The sequence below is a fragment of the Enhydra lutris genome, unplaced genomic scaffold, assembly GCF_002288905.1.
Source record: "Enhydra lutris kenyoni isolate GAN:26980312 unplaced genomic scaffold, ASM228890v2 scaffoldscaffold21, whole genome shotgun sequence".
Lineage (NCBI taxonomy): Eukaryota > Metazoa > Chordata > Mammalia > Carnivora > Mustelidae > Enhydra > Enhydra lutris.
The window spans coordinates 69,479,377-69,505,107 of record NW_019154105.1 but is presented as its reverse complement, the minus strand read 5'-3'; the positions used below and the strand labels follow the sequence as shown (position 1 = coordinate 69,505,107).

The following is a 25,731-nucleotide window of genomic DNA, read 5'->3' as shown; positions in this document are numbered from 1 at the left end:
GGCTCAGGTCCCCTCCATCTCTGCTCCTTCCCTCCTGGTGCTGGCTCCTGCCGGTTCTGGTGGCTTCCACCCAGAGGGAAGCCTGGCCTGTGCGCGTCGGGGGAGAGAGGAGGTCTGTGCCTGCAGGGAAGTGTGATTACATGTGCGTGAGTCTGCCCGTCTATGTGTGGCCATGTCTGTGTGGCCGGGGCTGGCATGTCTGCTCCAGGTCTTGTGTCCAGAAGCTCGGCCTCCAGAAGGTGGTGGAAGGCTGGTCTGAAGGCATGAACACCTGGCTGGGGAGCAGCCCGGGGCCGAGGTGTCCAGAGGCTCATGGGCAGGGGTTCGGCTGGAGGCTGTGTGTCAAAGCACCAAGGCCCTAATTTCTCTGCCGCACCAGCCACCACTTTTCTCATGAGCTCCTGATTCACAGGCAACAACAAACACCCCCAGACGCCCTCTGGGACTCGGCCCACAGGACAGAGACATGTAATTACCGCTCCAGCTTAGCGGGCATGGCGGCGAGCCCGGCCCTTCCATGGCTCCTGGGAGCAGAGCCGTCCCACATTGAAGGCATTGTCGGGAGCAAGGGGGCAACCTCAGCCGGGGGCGGTCAGCTCCTTGGGGCGCCCCTGCCTGGCCAGTAGGAGCGAGGCAGCGTCCCCATCACGCCTGCATGCTTCCTCCGCAAGCCCCCCCTCCCAGGGCTCCCCTGTGCCTGCCATCTTGAGCGGGGACCAGTGACCACCTATCTCCACCCCATAGACACCCTTTTGTCGGCCTCTGGCCTCCCACCCCGTGATGACCCACAGCTGCGCAGCCAGCGGCGCCCATGCCTTGGCCATAAACCGTGAGGTGGAAATGCACAGAACCCCCTCAGTCAAGTCCGTGCAGGTGGGCACGAATGTCACTGCCCACCTCCAGCAGGGTCCCCTCCCAACTCCGTACTGCTCCCTTTTCCCTAAATTCAGTGACTCTGGGTTCTGAGTCCCCACCTCCACGTCTTAGCTCTCCCAGACGGTCATCCTCCTCGGCTCCCGCACAGGTCTGTGTAGTCCTGAGCCTGGAGACACTCCCTTTCCGACAGCTGTCTGGGGCATACACTGTCCCCACCGGTTACTCAGGACTGACCCCAACCGTGTGAGCGGAGGAAGTCGTTTGCAAGACCACTAGCTGTTGATGGCAAGAGAACAACTCTTGGGGGGCGCCTGGGCAGCTTAGTTGTTAAGCACCTGCCTTTGGCTTGGGTCCTGATCCCAGGGTCCTCGGATGGAGTCCCACCTCAGGCTCCCTGCTCAGCAGCAGTCTGCTTCTCCCTCTGCCTGCCGCTGCCCCTGCTAATGCGCGCTCTCTCTCTTTCTCTATTAAATAAATAAATAAATGAATAAATAAATAAATAATCTTTAAAAAGAGAGAGAAAGAGAAAGAACAACTCTTTGGTTGAGTATTCTGGGCTGAGAACTAGACGTCCATCAGGCCGGGCCATGCCCACCCCCTGTGGGCTTTCCTAGCTGCTAGACACTCCCACAGCGTCTTGGAGTGTGGGGCGCCAAGGCCACCATGTCACTGTGAGGTCAGGGAGCCCTCCTGTACTGGGCATTTGGCACAGATCCGGACTAACAGAAAACTAAAACCTCAGGGTCTGTTTTCAGAAACACCTGCCCAGTTTGATAAAGCCGATATGAAGCCAGTGACTCAAGGAGAAGCAGGTCATAGAGGAGAGTCACTTCTACACTCTGCTAGTAGTTGCCCAGAGGAGCAAGCAGGATCTCTCTGCCTCCTGCGTGGCAGTCGGCTCTGGCAGGTGTGGAGGAGGCAGGAGCGTACCCCACAGTCCAGGGAGCAGCTACAGTTTTCCGAACAGTGCCAAGTCCCACTTTTCTGTAATCCTCCCTCTTGAACACGCTAATTCACACTAAAGTGAGAGTGACCAACTGCTCTTCCTCCTTCCTGAGAGTGTCTGGTGTACTCAAGCAGAATTGAGGGAGGTGCCTGGGGGGCTCGGTCAGTCAAGCATCTGACTCTTGGTTTCGGCTCAGGTCATGATCTCAGCACAGAGTCTGCTTGAGATGCCTTCCCCCTCCCGTCCCCCCACCCCCGTCTTTCCCCTACTCACATTCTCTGAAATAAACAAACAAATAAAATCCTTTAAAAACAATCCCCAAAGCCGAGCTGGTGACCTGGTGTCCCCCCTTTCCCTCCTGGGAAGGAAGGTGTGGGACAGCTGGGGGAGGGCGGGGGGTGGGGTGCGATTGCTTCTCCAACACAGCACATGAGCTACAGAGCTAGTGATCAAATAGGCATCTACTGAGAGCCAGCTGTGTGCTGAGCTCTGCCACGCTAGGGTGGGCCTGGTGGTAGTGGAGTGGGGGCTTGTCCAGGGCCCTTCTGGCTCTGAGTTTCAGGGACTCCTCAGGGTTCCTGGTGTCCTTGTCTGGCCCTCAGTTGAGCTCTGGGCTGGTCCATTTGGCCTGAGGCTTAGGGAAAGGCAAGGGAGGCCCTGGCCCATCGGATGGAGGGGCAACTCTGGGGGGCTGTTTGGCCTCCCCAAGGCCAGGGGTGAGGGGACCCGAGGTCACTCCACAGTGGAATGGATTTGTGCCACACCAGCTGGCTGCAAAGCCCTCATTGCTGGCATGGCACCCGGCCTGGGGGCATCCACAGGGCCATGTGGCGAGCTTCCCTGGCCCCCAGTCTCCCCTGCATGGTCTCCGCTGCTGCGCAGAACATGCCTCTGGAAGACCCAGTGGGCTGGGAATTAGAAGAGTGCCCAGCACCAGAGCAGAAACTGCAGCAAGCTTGGTCCCAGAATGGGAGCTGGCGGGGAGGGGCGGGGTGCCCGGCCCCTTAGCGGCCCACCATGCTAACAGATGAAAAAACAGACACGGAGCCATTCTCCCCCAACTCCAAGGTCCAGGTCTCTGACTGCAAAAGGGAGGTGGACTCTGCTCGGGGTCCCACAGCCGGGCCCCATGCTGGCTCCGCGGGGGCAGGAGCGCGGGGAGGGGGACCCCCTCATCCTAACCCAGACAGGCTTTTCTGGGGCCGCTCGTACGCACTGGTCACCCCTATAAGAGTGGTCACTACCATGGATGCGTTCACTTGTGGTACGTTACACATACTTCAAATTATGTGTATTTAAGTAACATTTAAGTTACTGTTGACTTTTAAAACTTCATCTGGAAATAGTTTTAGATTTACAGATGTCACACAGGTACAAGGGCTCCTACACGCCCCTGGCCAGCGTCTTCTAAGGTTTGCTATGATACATTCATCACAGCTAATGAAATCGTCACAGGGGCAACACTGGGAAGCAACCTACAGACTATTTAATGTCACTGCTGTCCCCACTAATGCCCTTTCCCATTCCAGGATACCATGTTATATTTACATTAAAGTCAATTTTTTAAAAGTGGAAAGTACTTTTTACCTTGAAATAAATCTATGGGAAAATTACAAAATTTAGTGGAAAACTAAACTATTTCTAAATAAATACAGATACTTGTCACGTTCGTGGCTGGGGAGATTGCATAATGAAGCTGTCGTTTCTCCCCAGAGTGAGTCTCAGTCACAGCCCCAAGAGTTAAAAAGGAAATTCTGTGAAATGTGACAAGCTAAGAGTTTTGCATACAGAAAATCTAAAGATGCCCTAAAGGCCAGGACAGACACCAGGAAAAGAACCAGGAAGAAAATGGCCCAAGCACACAGCCCTTGTGAGCTGCGCTGTGATGCAGTCTCTCGCTGGGCTGGGGGTAGACAGAAATTGGGATCAGAGGGGACAGCCCATCCACCGCCCCACAAACACACCCACCCAGGACTTGGACACATGACCGGTGACAGAGGCGGGGCCTCAGAAGCCTGGAGAAAGAACCAGCTTTCCCTAAACGGGGCTGGGGTAAGTTTTTGGTGAGGAAGCATGACCCAGGACTCTCAGGTGACACCACAAATTCTGAGGTGACACCACAATTACAGATCTGAATATGAACCAAAAATAAAAATGAGGGAAGAGAAAACAGCCCTCAATTGGCCAGCTTTGTGTCCCCACAGGTACCATTACTTGAAATGATATTTAAATTCGTTCACTTGCTTTTTCTTGTCAGTCTCCACCAATAGAAAGTGAGCTCGACGAGAGCAGGGACCGACCAGCTTGTGGCTGCGACCCCTCGATCTAGAGCTGTGTCTAGCATGTCTGCATGCTCAATAGATATGGGGCAAATAACAAACTAAAATTGTAAAGGAAATGTATCATGCACTCAACCACAGATAAAATCTCAGCAAACTCTACTGCTCATGTCCTAGTCCGTGATGAAATACTAAAACACTGTTCTCTTGGCTCAGCAGTGAGCAAAGGAAACTCCCTTTCACCGATCCCACTCGCCTTTGCACTAAAGGACCTAGTCCCTGCACTAAGGCAAGAAAAGAAAGAGAAGGCATGAAGGTTGATAGGGAAGAAATTGCCCTTATTAATAAACGACATGACTGTCCAAAAAACCTCTGCTAGAACCAATACGTGATCTTAGCATGGTCACCAGATACAAGATTAATAAGCAATAAATGGATTTTTATATACGAACAGCCAACAACCAGAAAATGAAATTTTAAAATAATCCCATTAAAAATACTGACAAAAACATAAAATATCTGTGCCTCTGTTCTTAATAGATGTGCAAGTCTGCTTTACCTAAAGCCACAGAACTGCTGAGAGGAATTAAAGAAGACCAGAGTGAATGGAGGGGTGTACCACGTTCGAGGACACAGGGCTGCTGGGACGTCAGCCTTCCCTGGGCTGGTCTGTATGTACAGTGCAATCCCAAGGAAATGCAAGCAAGCTTTTTCACACAAATTTGCCAGCTGATTCTAAATTCATGTGGAAATGGAAGAAGACCTAGAATAGCAAAACATCTTTGCAAAAGGTGAACAGTTCTAGAGAACTTACGTGCTTGATTTCAAGACTTCCTAGAATCAAGACAGTGCAGTATGGACAACAGAGTGGACATATGGGTCGATGGGATGGAACAGAGCCCAGAGATGGACCCACCCATATATGTTCAGCTGATTTTTTTTGACAAAGATGCAAAAATAACTCAATGAGAAAAGGCCAGTTTTCTCACAGGGAGCACGACAACAACTAGATAACCCCAAGCAAATAAGTACATGAGTAAATTTCTTCCCTTACCTCACTCCTTACACAAAGCTCCACCATAGACCTAACTGTAAAAGCTAAAATTACAAAAATTCTAGAAGAAGGCATAAGGGAATAGTCTCTGTGAACGAGCCTGACTTACACAGAGATCTTTTACGTAGGTGACGAAAAGCATAAATAGGAAATATTAATTTAATCAGCCTTAAATTAAAGGAAATATTAATCAGCCGGGCTCCATCGACACTAAAACCACACCCCCTGAGGTCTCACCACCCCCACCCCTGTGGGATAGACAGGACATGGGTCTCAGCTGCCACTGGGTCCCTCTGCCCTGCCTCCAGCTGCAGGGATGGTGCGAGGACACAGGCAGCCTCGCCCCCTCTGTAGGAGAGGGCCTTGGAGTTCCACTGAATGTCCTAAGAAAATAAAATGAGTGTCATGAAGTTACCAAGTCCTCTCCCTACACCCCGCCCACCTCCTTTGTTGGTGACACGGTCACTTTGCTAAAGAACTCACAGCATCCAGGGAAAACCTACCACAGCTCATCACGGAATACGGCAGAATGGCTAGACGAGGTATTTGTAGATAACGAATTCTTTGTTAGCACCATCCAGTCAATAACAGGCTGGGACACAAATGGGACAATGTTCTACCCACGGTAATTACAGAGACGGCAAATGATCAGGAATATATTTAACAGAGACAGCGAACCTCTCCTAAGTGTCAGGCTCTGCGGACTGCGGGTTCCTGAAGGGTAGGCTTACCGCAACGAGGCTGCTTGACCACGCCAAGCTGCCGCCCGCCTGCGTACTCTAGGAACCTCCCGCCAAAACGCCAACTCTTCCTTCCTCCTTTGTTTGGGTTTAGACCAAATCATGATTCCTCTGGCAGTTGACCTGACCCGCGTGCCACAGGGAAAATGCCCGCTCCCCGGGAGTCCCAGGAACAGAGAGCTGCGGACCGCACCGGGGTCACCAGACCGCAGACCTTCTGAACCTGCCGTGTGCGCTGCTGGGCGTGCTGGGGATGCGCGCCCTCTCTCCCTCTGGGGACAGGCCAGCCGTCACAGCATCCCAGAGGTTTGTGCAAACAATGTGACAGTTCTCAGCACATTGAGAGCACCCCAGCCTCAACCCTGCCACCCTCTCCCTCCACAACACTCCTATTAAAACAAACACTCCTCCCTGTAGAACACACGTCCGCAGGCTGTTTCGCAGCGGCCTCAGCAAATGTCTCGGCCACATAGGCACGTGGCCACGCTGCACCCAGGTCAGGGAGCCCCAGGTGGTCATGAGCGTGAGGGACCACCGTGCGCTCTGAGAGCTGGGTGCCAGCTAATGAATGTCAAGCTGCCTTGTTTGGAAAGCCAGCAAAGGAAGGCCTACAGACGAACACACCTGTGTCTCTCGATTCTTTAAAGACAGAAAATGATCAGCAGGTTACAAACCAGGTTCACACCAAACCTAAACCTTGAACAAAATAGCACGAGTCCTTTTCAGATTCACAGAATGTTTACAAAAAGCCACCAAATGTTGTTCTACGCCACAGTGAGACCTCACTTTGCACCCATGACTACTGAAAAATAATAATAATAACAGTTTAAAAGAAACAGAAGGGTGCCTGGGTGGCTCGGTCAGTCAAGCTTCTGACCCTTACTTGGTCTCGATCCAGTCACCATCTCAGGGTTGTGGGATCAAGCCCCATGTCGGGCTCTACCCCTTCCCCCTCATGCTCTTTGTCTCTAAAATAAATAAATCTTTAAAAAAAAAAAAAAGTAGGAAACAAGCCTTGGCGAGGATGTGTGGAAACTGGAAGCCCGTGTGTAGACCGGTGCAGCCGCCAAGGGTGACAGGTCCTCAGAACCAAACACAGAATCACCACGTGTTCTCCCAGGCACGTGCCCAAAAGAACAGAAGACAACACGAGTCACAATAACAAGCTGTCCATGGATGGACAGACGCACGGCCACATGTGGCCCGGCCACATGAGGGGACAGCACTCAGCCTTTGATAGGAAGGACATTATGACACTCGCCACCACCGGGACGAACCCTCAAAGTATCATGGGGGTGGAATTTGCCAGACACAAGGGGACCAGGACAGTCGGGCCACACCTAGGAGGTCCCCCAAGTAGGCCAAATCACAGCGACAGAAGGGACGGTGAGAGTCGGGGGCTGGGGTAGGGGCGTGGACAGCGTTTGATAAGCACCGTCTGGGAAGACGAGGACGTTCTGGAGGTGGACCGTGGGGACGGTTGCTGAACAATGTGCCACGGACCGGGCACTTAAAAACGGTCAAAGTTTCACATTTTATTCTATGAATATTTTACGACAATAAAAAAGAGAAGCATAAATTTAAAACAACATATCATCTTATGTCTGAAAAAAACCGCCAGGCTGCGCAAATAACCTCAATGTGTTAGCAAAGAAGGATTAAGGCCACACCTCCCACGGCGGCCAGTAGGCGGCCTGGGGAACAACCCCACCTCCTGGGCCATTGTAAACCTCCCTAACGACAAATGAGTTAAGAAATAGGGGGGCGCCTGGGTGGCTCAGTGTGTTAAGGCCTCTGTCTTCAGCTCAGGTCATGATCCCAGGGTCCTGGGATCAAGCCCCACATCGGGCTCTCTGCTCTGTGGGGAGTCTGCTTCCTCCTCTCTCTCTCTCTGCCTGCCGGGATTACTCCAAGTCTGGGAAGCAGAGCCGGGAGGCCTTGACCCAGCAAAACCTGGGGGCAGGGCAGCCAATGCTGTAGATCGCGAACACCTGTGTCCTCACACCTGCGTCCTCACGGCAGCAGGAACACAAAGCAAATCATATCTCGGCTTGGAGCCTCCAGGGAGAGAACCTAGGAGAGCGGGGAGGTGGGAGGGACTGAGGAGGGTGGGCGGGCTGGATCCAAGGTGTGGATCTGCAGCAGCACGCGCAGGGCAGCCTGCTCAGGGCAAAAAGAGGGAAAGCATAAAGACATCCAGAATTAGGAAAAACGCAAGGGAAATTGCTGCAGATTGAAAGGACATTAATACGACCAAATAATAGATTATATCCTAATACGTTCGAAAACGTGAATGAAGCAGATTTTCTAAAAAATGTCAAAAACGGAGAACTGTGTCTAAGAATTCACAGATGGAGTCTTTCAAACATTCAAGAAAGATAATTCCAATGATATTTAAAATGTTCTTGGAAAGGAGAAAAAAGAAGGAAATTCCCCAGGTTATTTTTGTGAAATCCACATAAGAGTCATGCCAAAAATTGGCACGGAGAGAGAGCAGTGGGCCAGCTCCCCCTGCAACAGTGGGAAATGCTAAACCAGAGGCGGGCTTAGGGAAGGGAAGCTGGCCTTTCTTGCAGAATTCTACAGGAAAACAGAATCTGTTCTCTGTGGGGTCCCTTGTAGGGAAGTAAAGTTGGTTCTATATTAGAAAACAGGGAGGCTCCTGATGCCGTCCGTGCCACAGCTGTGACAGCAGTTCTGAGGCCCCTCGGGTAGCCTGGCACCTGACGTTGCCTTCGTCTCCCACGGATGGACAGACGGATGGACTGACACTGGGCAGCCAGCCCTGTCCCTCCACCCTCTAGGCTAGGGGCCAGCAGGGCACACTGATGCTCTCCTCCAGGAGAAGGCCCTGTGGCTTCTGAGAGCCCTGGCCTGCCTGTCCATCGCCACCTGACCCAGGCCCGTCCTACCTCCGACATGGGTGGGGCTGTGGGGACCTCAGGCAGGCGGTTCCCACATGCCCTCACCGCATCGCCACTGCAGACAGGTGTCCTCATGAACACAACCCATTTTTAAAACAGCTTTCTGGAGGCATAATTGTAATCCCTCCCACCAAACCACCCCAGACAACTGCTGACCTACTTTCTGTTCTTACAGATTCATGTGTGTTCTCCAGAATTTTGTATAAATGGAATCACAGAACAGGTAGTAACTGGGGAGGCAGGGTCTGCTTCCATCCCTGAGCATAGTACCTGGGAGAGCCACCCGTGCCATCATGTGTGCCAACAGCTGGTCCCTTCTTACCATGGAGGGGGGGCCTGTCATACGGATGGACACGATCAGCATCTCCCTTCCCCTGTTGAGGGACATCTGGGTTGCTTCCAGTTTGGGTTTTTGGTGACTGAATTGCTCTGCCCATGTGTGGATGTGTTCTTCCTGTTCCCCTGGGCAGAGGCCTGGCAGGGAATTGCTGAGCTGTATGGTATCTTAGGGCTCTCTCCTTAGGAAACCGCCACACTGTTTTCCAAAGTGGTTGCACCATATTAAAGCCCCAGCAGCGCCAAGCAAGGGTTTGCACTTCTCCGTGACCTTGCCCACATGCACTGTTGTCTTTCTTCATGGCTTCAACTGTCCAGCGGGCTGTGACGTGTCTCTGTATGTGCTTAGTTGCTATTTTTATATCTTTCTTGATGGAATAGCTATTCAAAGCTTTTGCACACTTTCAAAAATTAACTTTTTATTTTGAATCTACAGAAAAATTTTGGAGAAAGTACAGAGAGTTCCCACACATCCAGCACCCAGTTTGCCCTGTTAACACATTACAGTAATGTGATATATTTGTCACAATTAATGAGCCACGTTGATAATGATATTACTAACTGAAGTCCGTGCTGCGCTCAGACTTCCTTAGTTTTTACCTGATGTCCCTTCTGCTCCAGCGTCCAGGACACACATGACATCTCCTTAGGCTCCTCTTGGCTGACAGTTTCCCAGGCTTTCCTTGCATTTGATAACCTCGACAGCTCTGAGGACCTCGGGAATTTTCTGTCTCACAATTAGGATTTGTCTGATGTTCTTCTTCTTTTTTTTTTTTTTTAAGATTTTTATTTATTTATTTGCCAGATAGATCACAAGTAGGCCGAGAGGCAGGCAGAGAGAGAGAGGAGGAAGCAGGCTCCCCACTGAGCAGAGACCCCGATGCGGAGCTCGATCCCAGGACCCTGGGATCATGACCTGAGCCGAAGGCAGAGGCTTTAACCCACTGAGCCACCCAGGTGCCCCTGTCTGATGTTCTTCTTAAGACTGGACTGAGGTTCTGGGTTTGGGGAGGAGGACCCCAGTGCTGGGTGCCTGTCTCAACACATCATGTCTAGGGCAGCTGGAAGCAGCATGACTCCTCACCTCTGAGCTGACCCTGACTTCCCAGCCTGGTCCACTTGCAAGGCAAGCGCTAATGTCCATGGCCTTGAGCTTCTGTCTGTCTCTTAATTGGGTTGCTGGTCTTCTTACTGGACAGCAAGAGTTCTTTATAGATTTTAAATACAAGTTTGACTTTATCTTAAAGAGGTAGTTTTTGATTTTCTTTTCCCCCCAGTCCCCTCTAAACACAGCTTTAGTGAATCCCAGAAATTTTTATTTTATTTCCATTCAGTTTACAATCCTTTTTTAAAAAGATTTTATCTATTCATTTGTCAGAGAGAGAGAGAGAGTGCGCATGCATGTATGTGCCGAAGCAGGGAGAGCAGCAGAGGCAGAGGGAGAAGCAGGCTCCCCACTGAGCAGGGAGCCTGATTCGGGGCTCGATCCCAGGACCCCGGATCATGACCAGAGCCAAAGATAGACATTGTACCAACAGAGCCCCTCAGTTTAAAATACTTTCTAATTTCCCTTTAGATTGCTTCTCAGACCCATGGGTTGTTTAGAAGTGTGGTGTTTCATTTCCAAGTATTTGGGGGGACTTTCCAGGGACTTTCCAGATATCTTTGTGTTATCTGTTTCTTGTTCCACCCGCTGCAGTCAGAGAACTGACTGCGTGACTGAGATCTTCCACATTCACTATGACTTGTTTTATGGTCCTGAACACGGTCCAGGCTCGTACCTGCTCTGTGTGTCTGAGGAGAATGCATATTCCAGCCTCGCTGGGACTGTCCCCCGAAATCCATCAGCTTGGGGCCGTGGATGGTGCTGTTCAGTCCCATACGTCCTTGCCACTTTTCTGTCTGTTCCAGCAACTACTGAGTATCCCCACCTCGACCTGGGAATTTGTCTGTTTGCCACGTAAACTACATGTCTGTTTTCACGAACGCACCTTGAAGCTCAAATTCGGGGTAGAAACGGTTGAGGCTGTTAGGCCCTCCTGATCCGTCGGCATCTCTGTCACAGGAGAGGAACTTCTTCATCCCTGGTAATAGTCTCTGCTCTGAAATTGACTTTGTATGATATTAACAATGTACACTCCAGCATTCTTTTGATCAAAATTAGCATGGCTTATCTCGTCCATCTTTTTACTTTTTACACCTTTATATTTAAAGTGAGTTTCTTTTAGGTAGCATAAAGTTGGGTCTTGACTTTCTACCCAATTTGACAATCTCTGCCCCTTAATGAGAGAGCTCCAATAGCCAGAGCAGAAAAGGCCATGGATGCCGGCGCACCTGCGTGTCAGCACAGGAAAAACAGACAGCCGGGCTATGGGGGAAGCACCCGCACACTAAGGGTGGATCTGGTCCTGCCCAATGAAGCCCCAAAATCAGACAGGAAAGAATCTGAGTATCTAAGCAGCCTGACCACATCTGGAAAAAAGCTTATGAATATATTTAGGAAAACAAAAATATATAGCACCCAACAGTGTGAAACTCAGAATGTCTGGCACCCAGTGAAAAAGTACCAGACGCGCCAGGAAGAGGGAAGCCCCAGCCCACGACGAGGAAACTCCACCCCCCAAGCCCTGCCCAGCCTACAGGAACACGCGGCAGAGACACCCAGACGCCGCAGAGTTAAATGGCAAAGCTAAGAGCACAGAAAGGGTTAGTAAATAACAGGACATTCACCTCAGATGTACAGATCATAAATATGGCAACTACAAGATATCAAAAATTGCACTGAGTAAATGAAAGATGAACTAAAATTAAAATTAAAAATTAATTTAAAACGAGAGCATTTTATTTGGTCAACCTGCACTAGCTGAGGAAATCCCAGGTGGGGAGCATTACCGAGCTCGTCAGGGACACAGATCTGTGGGGTCTCTGCAGAGAGCAGGCGGGGAAGGTGTGTCAGAAGGATTTCAGCTCTGCACACCTTTCTACCGTCTGTACTCCCCTCAGCGAGGATGCAACAGTCTTCCAAAAGGTCACCCCTCCTGCAATCCCAGCACCCACACATCCATCTGTCTGCCAGGCTGCCCTGAAGACCGGTCGCCTGCTGGGAGTTACAGCTGCCAGGCACCTGTCCCTGCCAGCCACGGCACCCGACTTCATGTTTGCTGATCAGTCCCCAGACTCGAGTGTGTGCTTCATCAAGACAGATCCCATCTGCAGGTCCGGTTCATGGGAGGAAGGCAGTAAATCCGACGGTAGATCCCGTGATGACGGGTCAGTGTCGGTCAAGTCGACAGCTGAGAACCAAGCTCAAACCAGGCGACCCGACACCAGGCTGATTCCGATCACCCAGGACGGCGTGCCCAGGTCCATACACGTGCCCATGTGAGGACAGTGCACCGAGGCTGGTTAAACGTGATGATGGAACACCCCTCTCTGCACCTCCAGAAACGAGAGTAAAGACATTTACAAGTATAACCACACGAGGTCTGACAGCAGAGGAGATGAGAGATTGAGGTCCGACAGGGGGGATGGCCGACGCGGCAGCCCCCTGAGCAGAGGGAGCCACTGGGACGCAGATCCGCCCACGGAGCCCAAGGTGCCTGTGGGGTCGCAGGGCGGGGGGGCACAGGCTGGGCTGGGGTCTGCACGGAGGACCTGGGCTCCCTGCTCCAGAGTCCACTGCCCAAGCCACAGGGGGGAATCAAGGAGTCATGTCCCTGGGAAAGCCAAACCAGGCCCCACAGATGCAGGCACCAGGGACAGAGGTGACGGTCCAGCTCCAAAGCGGGTTCAGTGGACTTCTGCTTTCAGAAAGAGAAGACCCCCCCCAGGCCCCCGTCCACTGCCCTGCTGCAGACCCTGATGTCCCGCCACACACGGTCCACTTCTAGAGAAGTGGAACTACACGTCTGCACAAGACCTAAAGACCCCAATACCTGGGGACCCCAAGGTATCCCATCATACACACGTGTGTGTCCCACGGGGCAGCCCAGGGTCCCCTGCAGCACATGAGACAGGCAGACAGGCATTTGTAGCACACTCGGAAAGACAAACACACAGCCAAGAAAAGCCTCCACCGTGAAGGCAGCTCCCAAATCAGGGGCTGGAGGGCCCCAGAGAGGAGAGAGGACCGAGGACCAGGACACTCTTTAAACAGGGTAGTTTAGAACACACAAAAGAGCTCTTGGAGGTTAAAAATATAAATGTAGAGAGAAAAAATTCAGTTGAAGAGTTAGGAAATAAAATTGAGGAGACATCCCAGAGAGTAGAATAAGAGACACAGAGATGAAAGATAAGAGAGAGCACAGAAGAAGGCAGAGAACCCACGCAGGAGAGTCCCCAAGGCAGGGAGGATGAGCCCTCGGTGGGGCAGCCATGGGGGCAACAGAGATCAAGGTCCAGGGTAGGTGAAGGGCCTGAGAATCCCAAAACGTCGGGATGCCAGGGTTGGAGAGAAAAACCGTACAAGCCTCCCAAGAGAAGAGATAAATGCAGGTCACATAAAGGGCACCGGGAATAAGAATAGCATTGATGATTCAACAGCAACTTGAGAATCTGGAGACAACAGGAAAATAACTTCACAATTCGAGGGGCAAAACTCTTTGAATCTAAAATGTTATTTGCAACCAACCACGCGTGAAGGCACAAGACAGAGACTCCCTGTCTGCACCGTCACAGAAAGCTCCCAAGGACCCAGCCGGGGTCCACTGACTGCCTGGGCAGCAACCAGGGCCTGTGTGAGCAAGTGGGAGGTGCCAGGGTCCTGGGGCAGCTTCTCCAGAGGAAACACAGCAACCAGTCCATCTGGGACTGTTGACTGCACCCAAGTGTTGTGGGGAGGGCTGTTTTGCTGGTGTGGAAAGCCTGAGAAACAGTCCACAGAAAATTAGGCAAACGGAAAATGAGCCCTATGTTAGCAATGGGGCAGACCAAAGACTTTCTAAGAAAGAAGTGTATTTGCACTGCCCGGCCTGGCTCATCAGGGACACTGTTTACGTGCTCACGATGGTACCAGCCCCGCAGCTGATACAGCCACATAAGGAGCACGGGGCAGGAAGTTTGCGAGAGCTAGGTGTCCCCCCCCCTCCCCGGTCCAATAACGTCTGAGCTGATCCCAGTGAGCACACGATGAGGAGCAGAGAGGGAGGCATGCACGCAGGAACAGCACCCGTGGGCTGACTCCGTATTATCCCGTTCAGTCGGGATGAAATTACACCCTCACCCCACGCCTCTGTCAGGAGGATGGGGGAGCCCTGGAACTATCTGAAGACGGTGCCTTGAACTCAGAGTGAAGTCCAGGCCGACCCCGCAGCCCTCCAGCTGAAGGGACAGGTTTCACCCCCCTTCCGGGGGCAAGAGAGTGACACCATGCCAGTGTTTCCCACTGAACCCCACTCGAAACCAGTCACCTCGCCAGGTTAGTACCCTGCTGGGGTTAACCTGCTGACCCCCTTGAACGAGTTCTAATAACCAACAGCATAAAGGACTTTGCAGAGTCTTTTAAAATTAGAAATAGATCCGAAGGCATCCCTCCTTGAAAAAGTACTTTTAAGTAATGAGCGATTCTAACAGGTGCCATCTAAAATTTCCCTACCACTTTTTCATATTCTTGTGTTATTTCAATTCCCCACAATAAGCACACACTTTCATGTTAAAAAATAAATACGTGTAACTATCTCTTACAAAGTTGAATGCAAAGATCAAAATATCCTTTCTATATTAACAGGACCTACTGCAACCTTAGTCCCCTGGATCCACATCCCAAGGCCTAAAGGTGGTCATGGACATAGGGAGGGCTCAGGGGGGCCCAGAACTCCAGGAACAGCATGGGCGAGGGCTGCCGGCACACCGTATCATTCTGGCCCACGGTCATTAGAGCTTAAATAACATTTTGGAAGTGCCCATAGTTTCCAAAACCTGCAGCAGGCTTTTAAAAAGAAAACTTAGTCCATCCATTAAGATAAAATAAGTTAAACAACACGAAAGCATTTTAGGAAGGTGTGAGTGAAGCTGGCAGAGGTCGGATCCGTGACCGCCATGGCGCCTACCTGCTGTGGCAGGGCCCCCCTCACCGGATGCCCACCCCCTGCCCCAGAGAGGAGGGGCGAGCTTGGACTCTCCTAGCCAACCTGGTCAAGGAACGAATGAGCTTTTGGGGAGAAATGAAGCCTGCCATGGGCCACGGGGCCACTGCATCTCCTGCCCTCAGCCCGCTGCTCAAGGTCAAAACTCACGGTCCTTGCTGGCCCAGAGCTGAGCCTCTCCTGAGCACTGGGTGCAAAGCATGGGTACCCCCCACCAAGCCCTTAGGAAGGGCGGCACCAGACACCGGGGGCCCCATCTCACCCTGCTGCCATGGAGCTCAGAGCCTGGACCTAATGGCTGGAGGGTGACCCACAGATGCAGCCTGCTAGCCTCCAACCGGAGCGGCTGCACTGAACGCACACCCGTGATGGTCTGCGAGGCCCCTCGGGCTTCTGTGCGTGCTTGGAAGGACCCAGATCTCCTCTTCTCTGCCTGTCCATGCCTTCTGTGGTTTTTGTAAGCCTTTATTAGCTGTCTGGAGATTTTCCTCCTGCCATGAACAAAGTCCCCCTCTCCTCAGCCTCAGTAACCACCAGAGGCTCCATGCCTCCTGGGGGTGGGGGTGGGGTACCCAGGGCCCAGGGCCTGTGGAGCCAGGTGCCAGGTGAGAACGTCTGGTCTTGGGAGCCCAAAGGAGACAAGGGCAAGATGAAAACGCCCCACAGTGAGCCCACACAGAGCCACACCTGGGGTAGATGGCATGGCCACCCAGCTCCAGGACGGCTGTCATTGTCACGGGGCCATCCTTCCATTCAGCCGCTCTGCCGCTCACGGCCACCCACTCACCGGTGTTGCCGTGATGCAGGACACCACAGCCATGGGCCCTGGGGTCACTGCCCTCGACCCCTCACCTGCTGCCAGGGACAAGGGCCAGGGACGGCCCCACACCGCCTGGCCCTGAGCCTCAGGGACCCCTCATGATGTCCCCGCCTTGACAGGAACCCCAAGTACAGGGTGGGCCCTGCTGGGCAGGACATCTACTTGGACAGACAGCACCGGGGAACTGACGCCAACACGGGTCTTGGGCAAAGAGGGCTGCTCTCTCTCACCCCCGTGGGCCAGGCACAAGCCTGGGGTGGTCATCTATATTTCCAGAACCCTCCTTCTGAAGGAAAGCTAAGTGCAGGACGGTGCCAGCAGCCTTGAGGAGCCTTGAGGGCCCCAGGCCAGCCGTGTGCTGAAGGTACTCCAAGACCACCCCACGTCTTCTGATAAAGGAGCTTCTGCTTGTCCCTGATGCCTCCTCCCACCACAAGCACACAGCACCGCTCTTCCGGCCTCTCCCAGGAGCCCCCAGGCCCGTGGGCCTTGCTGGGCGAATCTCAGACCATCGGGAGGCAGAGTGAAGGCAGAGGCCTGGGGCCAAGACAGCCTGGGGGGCATACAGTGGACAGCACCTTGCCCTGATGAAGCTTCCCTCCCCACGTAGGAAACAAAGTTCCGAATGGGCTTGGTCCTTTCTGCCAGGACCCACTGCCACATCCTGCGGTGGGGTCAGGGACAGCCAATGGTGCCAGAAGTCACAGATGTGGACACCAGCCCGCCTATAGGTTCGGTCAGAGCTGCTCTTAGCCAGCTGCCTGGCCTGGGCCCCAACCTCCTGAGTCCCAGTCTTCACTGGCACCCAGCACCTAGCATCCAGCATGCAACTCGTCAACACCCAGATCCAGCACTCAACACGCAGCACTGAGCACTGGCACCCAGCATCCAGCATGCAGCTCGCTCAACACCAAGACTCAGCACTCGATACCCAGCACTGAGCACTGGCACCCAGCACCCAGCATGCAGCTCACTCAACACCCAGACCCAGCACTCGACACACAGCACTGAGCACTGGCACCCAGCACGCAGCACCTAGTACATAGCACCCCAACACTGAGCATGTAGCATTGCCAGCACCCAGAACCAATACCCTCAGCACCCAGCACTCAGAACCAGCACTCAACACCCAGAATCCAGATCTCAATATCCTCAGCACCTAGCATACAGAACCCAGCACCATCAGAACTCAGTACATAGCACTTAGTACCTAGCACTCAACACACATTACCCAGTACTGTCAGCACCTAGCACCCAGCACCCAGCACTCAGAACCCTAGGCCTTTTGCTGGACCCTGAGCAGCTTGGATGCCAGAGTTCACAGTCAGGTCCATGGGACCAAAAGGAACCTACTGGTGGAACAGGGACTCTCCCCCAACCCTGCCAGGCTGCCCCTAAGAAAAGGAAGCCAGAGCTCCTGACTGATCCCTGCAAAGGTAGAGAAACCATGTTCTCCTCTGTTTGGGAGATGAGAAAAGTGAGAACAATCCTGGAAAAGAGAGATTTGGGGGCACCTGGGTGGCTCAGTTGGTTAAGGATCTAAGTCTTGATTTCGGCTCAGGTCATGGTCTCATGGGTTGTGGGCTCTGCCCTCAGCGGGCATCTGCTTCTCCCTCTCCCTCTGTTCATCCCCCAGCTCATGCTCTCTCTCTCTCTCTCTCAAATAAATAAAATCTTAAAAAAGAAGAAGAAAATCTTAAAAAAAAAAAAAAAAAAAGATGGGCACCTGGGTGGCTCAGTGGGTTAAGCCTCTGCCTTCGGCTCAGGTCATGATCTCAGGGTCCTGGGATCCAGCCCTGCATTGGGTTCTCAGCTCAGCAGGGAGCCTGCTTCCCCCTCTCTCTCTGCCTGCCTCTCTACCTACTTGTGATCTCTCTCTCTGTCAAATAAATAAATAAAATCTTAAAAAAAAAAAAAAAAGAAAGAAAGAAAGAAAGAAAGGGCGCCCGGGTGGCTCAGCTGGTTAAGCATCTGCCTTCGGCTCAGGTCATGATACCAGGGTCCCAGGATCGAGCCCCGCATTGGGCTCCTTGCTCAACATGGGAGTTTGCTTCTGCCTCTGACCCTCCCCACTCTCGTGTTCTCTCTCTCTCAAATAAATAAATAAAATATTTTTTTTAAATGAAAAGAAATTTTATAAAAAAAGATTCACACGAAGCCCAAGACCAGGCAGGCCAGGAGGAAGGACTGTGCCGTGCCCCTCTGAAGCTTTCCCCTCCCCCTCCTGCAGACAGAACCAGGGCTCTGGTCAGCCTCCACCAGCAGCAGGAGTCTCAGAATGACCCTGTGCCTGATCTGTTATGACCTGGGCTTGGGTTTACCCTGCAGATCTCTGCAGATCTTTGAAGCTTGTTGGCGTGATGGTCCACCAAGACTTGATGCTCATTCTGCCAGTTTAATGCCCCAGTATTAAGTGTGCAATGTTCCCAAGCCAACCAAGTAGTCCCTGGGGTTAGTGAAGGTCACTGTGAGCCCCGTCACACAGGAGCCCTTAACACAAATGCTTTAATCCCAACAAGAGTCTCTTGTCAACCAACAAGGCAGAAAACAAACGACTTTATTGGCCAAAGTGCGATATATCCGTTCTATTTCCACACTGGGGCTAAAGCTTTGCAACTGAACTGTGGCTCAATCAACTAGAAATACGGTCTCCTGAGGGAAGGCCCGTCCTTCCTTGTTTTAGGGAGAAAAGGCAGTTTCTATGATGCGTCTTTCCAACCTCCGAGAGCCATGGGATACGTGCTGTCTCTCCTGAGCCCAGGGAAGTGAGCCAGTGCCCATTCTGAGCACATGTTGGTGTTTTCTCACTGACTTTTTGCTGGCCACCTGTGGAGAAGCCCGGCTCTCAAGGGTGAACAGGGGAAGGAGGAGGCACTCCTGCCCTGGGACGGTTCCTGGTCTGGGGGTCTTGCATCTGAAAACCAAGATTTCCCACGTTGACGTGAGCCCTGTACTGTGAGCTGCCCAACAGCGCCCACTTTGTTTGGAGGGCGATGTGACCGCCTTGGCCTCAACTTCCGTGACACACAAGTGGAAATCCTCAGTGCCATCCCGTAAACACATTTGCTAAACTGAAGGAGGGGTTGTCCCTTGGGCCCTCACCTTCCTCCTGCCCTGTGCCTGTGACACCGGAACAGTGGCAACCACTTTGCTGCTGTGAGAAGCAGCCTGAGCATGAAAGCCCAGGGAAGCTCGTGGGGCAACAGGGGCACAGCGAGAGCTAAAGCCATGTCCTGGGTAGCACCACGGGACAGCTGAGCCACCTCCAAGTCAAGCCCCTCTCTGTTTCTCTAATTTGAGCCAAAAGCATCTTCCCTAGTGCAGAATTCTGGTGCTTCCCCTCCCAGTCTGCTCCTTCTGCAGCCCAGCCCAGCCCGTGGGCCCACCAACCCCCCAGAGAACCTGACTGCACCTGGGAGTGTCCCAGCTGGGCAGCCTCAGGTCCACAGGAGGCTCCAGACAAGCAGAGCTAACTCCAAAACAGACAGATAGGGTGGGGAGACAGTGAGACCTGGGTTTGGGACAGGATGGGGCTGCCTGGCCTCACCATCAGTGTAGAGGCCCATGGAGGACACCGGGGGGTCCAGACAGGACCCCCTGGGATCTCAGGCTGTCTCTGCAGTTCTGACCAGAGGGCCTAGAGGGCAAGGTACGGAGGGTCTGGAAAGAGCTCCCTCTGATCTACAAAGACCTTGGGATCCCTGACGCTACGTCCCCAGAGCAGCTGCAGACACACAGAACTCAGCCAGGAGTCAGAGACCCAGCCGCAGGAGAGGGGGCTTGGGACGCTCAACAGAAGCAGGTGCCAGAAGAGGAAGGAGCCCCCCACACCCCAATATGCCCTTTGTTGGGGGAGGGCAGCAGCGCTGAGGGAAATGCTTCTCTGCCCAGGGCTTCCAGCTGCAACCCCAGCCCACCCCATCTTGTGTGAACGATGAGGTGGATACTGCCTTCTCTCCCAGTATCTGACCCTGGCAACCTTGACACCTCTGGGGACTGATGCCGAGGAGCCCCCAGCAGAGAGCATATCCCTTACCACCCCCGGGTGCAGAGGGTCCCCAACCACAGCAGCCCCGGACACTTTCCCTGGGCCATGTGTCCATGAAATGCTCTTTGTCCATCCGTGTAGGTCTGGGAGACAGTGATCCATCTCCCTCCCCTAAGCCCATAGTCTGGCTCAGCGCAGCTTCTGTCCCTGCTCAGACATGCCCGCCTTGGGATGGTGGCTGTTCACCCCCCTCCATCCTCCCCAGACACCAGGCACAGGCCCCACTGGCCCCCTCCTCCCCAAGAGAGGATAGCCTTCCCACTCCCAGGATGCCCCAGGCAAACTCGACAGTTCGCATGACACAGGACGCATGACACAATGACAAGGTGTCAGGGAGCCGCTGGCCTTTGTTTGGCCAGAAGACCCCCCCTTCCCGCTGTGGGCTCAGTCACGGTTGTCCTGTAATGTCCTCCTTCCCATTTCCTGCTGCCTTCCACACCTGGCCCAGCACTGCAGCCCTGGGGCCTTTTCACATGCTGGGTCCCAGGGTCATCTGCCCGCCCGCCCTTGAATCCCACCTCAGATGCCCCCTCCTCCGTGAAGCCCTCCCCTGCCCCCACACCACCCCCGAGGCCCCAAGCATGCTTTAGACAAGGGACATGTCACACCAAGGCAGACTGACAGGACAGCAGGCCACGAACCAGTTGTTAGGGTCAGAAGAGCCACACTCCCCCTGCTTTGGCCTGACAAGAGTCTACACCAGCTGCCCAGTTGCCGGCCCTGACAGCTGCCCACACCCTCGTCCATTGGCTCCAGGTTTGCTTGCCACTTCCCAGCCTTGGGGGAAAACCGTTTTTTCAAATTGCGCCCCTGAGGACCCTGAACCTTAGATCTGCACACGTGGCCCCCGTTCAAGGCCACCTTGCTGTCATCCCCAGGCCACCACTCAAGCTGCTTCCACAGACTGTGCAAGTGCTCTCTTCTTCGAGGGATTGAGCATTACATCTGGGGTGGATCTTGGGGTGGATCTTGGGGTGGCCCAAGCACGTGAAGGCCTCCAGGATATTCCCTCAGTGAGAACAAACTTGTCAACAGTGGGACACTTTCTTCAATAATTTGGCCCCAGGAGAATTGTTGTCAGCCAGCCCTGTGTGCCCACGGCCCCCAACGCTCCCTGGTGCAGAACAGTGTCCAAAGGGATCACGGCTGACTGTGAAGGAACCAAAGATACCCCCTCGTCATCCCACAGAGAACTCGGGCCCTAAGAGCAGACATGCCTGGGGCCCCACATGGTCCTTCCCAGGCTGCATCTTGAGAGAGAGACTGCAAACGTGCAAAGCCCTCCCATGTCCACTCCAGGGGCCCAGGGACTGGAGCGTCTGGGCAGATCCTGCCATCGCAGGAAGAGGAGACCTGGGAGCCATCTGTCCCTTCCTTTGTGGCCCATGGCTGCCTACCTGCTCTGTGAGGCCACCAGTTAGTGCTGGCAGCCTTCCTGGGGCATTGAGTCCCACTCCCACCTGCCAGGCCCCCTCCTGGCCTGCTGGGTCCTGTCCTCCCTCACTGCCTAGGGCAGCCCCTTGTCACCACAGCTACTGCTAGCCACCTCCCTCCTCCTTCCCTTTCTTCCAGTAGCAGGTACCCAGAGGTCTGTGCCCTGCTCCCAGGTGGCCTCATGGTCCCCAGACCCCATGGAGGAGACAGCCCTCAGCCCAGGTCACACGGCAGCCACAGTGGCAGACAGCCAGAAGCCTGCTGGCCAGGCGTGAGTTCAAGAGGGGTTGGTCCACCAGGACTGGGCAGCACCAGCCATTGCCAGAGGCTTATAGGAAAGGCCTGGGCTTGTCTGGGATTTCACCACTGTCCAAACAGCATCTGAACTCCTTCTGGACTGGCATCCCCTGAATTCAGGCTCTCACTCAGTCCATCATATCCCGAGCCCCAGAGTGGAGCAGGCAGGCCCTATGGAAACAGCCATGGGCTTCTGGCAGGGGCTGGGGGCTGGGAGGTGGACCATAAGACATATGCTCAGGACAACACAGCAGCCCAGCAAGCTAGGGACAGTCTCAAATGGCCATGACTCATCTAGGCTCCAACGAGTCCTGTCCCCAGTAGGGCTGAGTGAGGCCTGCACACACGGGGCTCCCTCCAGGCCCTCACCTCTTTCCTTCCTCCTGCTGCACAGGAGATCTCTGTGTTTCCAGTCGAGACTCTATTTCTCAGTCTATTTCTCATACATCTGTCTCTGTCTCTGTGTCTCTCTGTCTCAGTGTCTTTCTCTGTCATGCACCCTACATTTCAGTCTCCTGTCCTGTTTCCTTGTGTTCCTCAGTCTTGGTCTCAGGACCCTGTTTTCTTCTCCTGGCTGTTCTGTTCTGATCCTCCATCCTCCACAGATTTTCAAATAGCCTGTGCCCCACTGTCCCTCTCCCTCAGGCCTGTACCTCCCCACATCTGTCTTATGTGTTCGGGGCACCTTCTCTCCTTCTCTCCAACCCCACACCTGCTCTCTATTTCTCGGATCCATCTCTCTGGGTCTGGGTCCGGGTCTGTCTCTGTTCCTCTGTCTGTACCCACTCATCTCAAGAGGCCAATATGACGCCTGTCGGGTGGGAGAGAAAACACAGGAGAAAAACACAAGGGCTCGCCCTGGAGCTCCGATGTAGGGCCCAGCCCCAGCCTCGGGGGATGACAAATCCTGGGGGGCAGCCCCTGGCAGAGGCCCTGCGGGCACCTGCTGGGGGGGCTGCTCTGAGGTGCCTCGGCCCACTGCCCCTCTGCAGCTCCCCCGTGGCCCCAAGAAGCCCGCCCTGTCGCTGCCACAGGAGAAACTTTGGGCTGACATGGAACAAAGGGAATCCAGGCTGGCAATTACCCAGCTAATTTCAGCCATGTAGACAGCCAAATCAGATATTTCAGGTTTCTTACAAACCCACCTCAGGGCCTGAATTAGCCACCTAATTAATTATCTGTAACAGCCGGGGACTGGCTGGGTGGGAACATGAATTGCTCCCAGTGCCAGGATGCTTGTCCCTGAATCACGTCCTGGTGACGTAATCATTATAATTAGACCCAACCTGCAGCCTATCCTTGACCACAGCATCTCAGGAAATGTGGCCCCGGGCCAGGCCCAAATGTCTTTCCATTTAATTTGTGACAGCAGAAATGCAGTCATTCTGCAAGAGACAAGCCCACCCATAGGGCCCCTGTCCTGGGTTTGGTGGCCCCGGCCCCACCATCGTGCCCTCCAGCCCGCCCTCCATCACGGCACAACAGCCCCATCTGCTCCCCACCTCTGGCAGCTAGGTCCCGATTCCTCCTGCCCTGCAGCAGCCCCATGAAGATGGCCTTGTCACGCAGCACCTGACTCACGCCATGCTGGGCCCAGCACCAGGTCAGGGTGTGGCCCATGGAGGCCACCAAAGGAAAACATCCTGAATGGCAGAGTCAGGGGCTGGCCACAGGTTCCCCTCCCAGGGAGCTCTGGGGAGCTGGTGTTGCAAGCAGGGGGGCTGGAGCACATAGGATGGGTCCCCCGGGCCCCAGCTGGCCAAACTGCTCTCCCAGGACGCACCTATCCGAGTGTGGACTTCAGCCCAGTGCCTGCCCACCTCCTAGGCCAGTGTCTCTGGCCTCAGTGATGGCACTTGCACCAGAGGCACAGGATTCTCTTCAGGTAAGAGTCAGCAGGGTCAGAAGGACGGTCCCCTACACACACACATGCACACACACACACACACACACACACACACCCCTAGCACGGTCTCTGTGGAAGTGGGCCAGGGACACACCAGCTATCTTAGCCTCTTCTCTTGTCCCCCTGCTCAGCCAACCCTGGTTCCCTATGCATAGGTGAAACCCATGGGGTCCTTGCTGGACACCACAGGTCCAGGTCTGGCCTCCACCCCCCTCTGCAGCCTCCCCACAGCTGCTTGCCACACCCTGCCAATCAGGTTGGCCCTTGGTGCCCACGAAACCCACCCTGGCCTATTCTCCCAAAAGCTATGATGCTGCTCCCTAACCCTTGACCCCAGCCTCAGCACTGTATGGTGGGCTCTGCCCTGACCACGGCATGCCAGTGTGTGCCCTCCCCCACCCCTGTGATGGCCAAAGCAATTTGGGAGGCACTGGCTTTGGTCCCTTTCTTGCCCTCTGGCTCTGTCCTGAGGGGGAGCGGGCTGTTTTCCGGGAATGTGTGGTGAAGGCATGTGTGAAGTCTGAAGGTGACCATGTGCTGAACGTGCCCCCGTGCAACTGGAGCTCCCATGTAGGGCCCAGCCCCAGCCCCATGCCTTGGGCCCCCACGCCCTCAACTTCCTACCTCCCAGGGCCTGTTTCATCACGAACTCCATGACGATGGCTTTGATTCCTCAGTGGCTCCTCCAAGGGTCAGAACTCACATGCAAGTGTGGCCAGGAGTTCTCTGCCTGGGGGAAAGGAAGTGGTCACAGGTCACCCTGACCGGGCCTGGGGGTGGCCTTTTTCCTCATCCGGACCTGACGTCCCTGAGCATGGGTCTGTGGTCTGAAGAGAGCATCCTTTGTCCATTCCCCCTCCCAAGGCTAGACCCCGACACTGACAGGGACACCTGAGAGGGTCTGGGAGGGTCTCTGTGGAGGAGAGTTTCCACCCTACATGCTGACCATGGCAGGTAGGTCCTGAGACCCCAGCTGGACCTGAAAAGTGGTCTCTCCTGGCCCCTGGTTTTCTGAAAACAGCTTACGGTGGCTACTGCAGGGATGGGGGCTGGAGAGCGCGGCTCAGAAGGGGCCAGGCTGTGCGGGGCTGGGGCAGAGCCATAGGATGTTTGAAGGTGACTAGCTCTTCTGCAGCCTTGTGGGCCCTGGGCCACAGGGGCGTGGGGGATCCGTCTAAGGGACAGGAAGGGTGTGGTGGGCTGAGGCCTGAGTGGATGCGACTTGGGAGAGGCCTCCTTGGCTTCTGACAGAGTCTCAGGGGTCCACAGACCAGACTCTACCGGGGGGAAATTCCAGGGCCCACTGTTGCTGCCCTGCGCAGAGACTGGGGTGGAAGGTAAAGACTGCAAGGAACCCAGCCTTCAGGGAACAAATGAAAATGGGAGGTCAGACCCCTCCCACCTGCATCTGCATGGGTGGGGCATTCCAGGGTTCAGGTCAGCTGAACTCTGGTGGGGCAGCGCTGCCTGTAGGTTCAGCGGCTGCAAGGCTCCTCCCTCCCCACTTGTGGGGTCACTCCAGGCAGGGAAGCCCAGGGCTCTGGGACCCAGTGTTTTACGATGTTTTCCTCTGCAGACGAAGGAGACCAGCGTTTGCGGGGCCTGGGGAAAGCTGACCGGGTGGGAGTGCCCCCGCCTCACCGCAAAGCGCTGGCGCGCAGGGGCGCCCTTGCCGCAAAGCAGATTCTCTTCCAAACTTCTCCCTTGGCTCCTGAGGGGGTGGGGAACTCAGGGCCCAGCCACGGTGAAGCTCGGGGTGCTCCTGGAACTCCCCCAGGCTTCCCACTGCCTCCCCGTGCGGGCCGGGGCTCCCACTGCCGCCGCACCCCTCGGCTTAGCGGGCGGGCGAGTGCCCCAGCTCTGCTGAGCGGCCCTCAGGCGGGAGAGCGCCAGGAGAGAGAGACAGAGGACCGGGGAGGGGAAGGGGAGACGCGCAAGGCAGAAGCGACAAGGAGGGAGGGCGCGGGCCGGGACGGTGGGGCCCGCTT

General features: G+C 54.4%; 1 protein-coding gene across 1 annotated transcript in view; it reads right to left on the bottom strand.

Annotated features, from left to right (window-relative positions):
- Positions 1–25,731, bottom strand: part of LOC111149187 (complexin 1) — a 33,806-nt gene that overhangs the window by 7,856 nt on the left and 219 nt on the right. The window contains exon 2 of the mRNA XM_022506132.1: positions 24,368–24,473. Within this exon, the coding sequence (XP_022361840.1) occupies positions 24,368–24,398 (31 nt within the window). The 5' untranslated portion in view covers positions 24,399–24,473. The remainder of the gene's footprint in view (positions 1–24,367; positions 24,474–25,731) is intronic.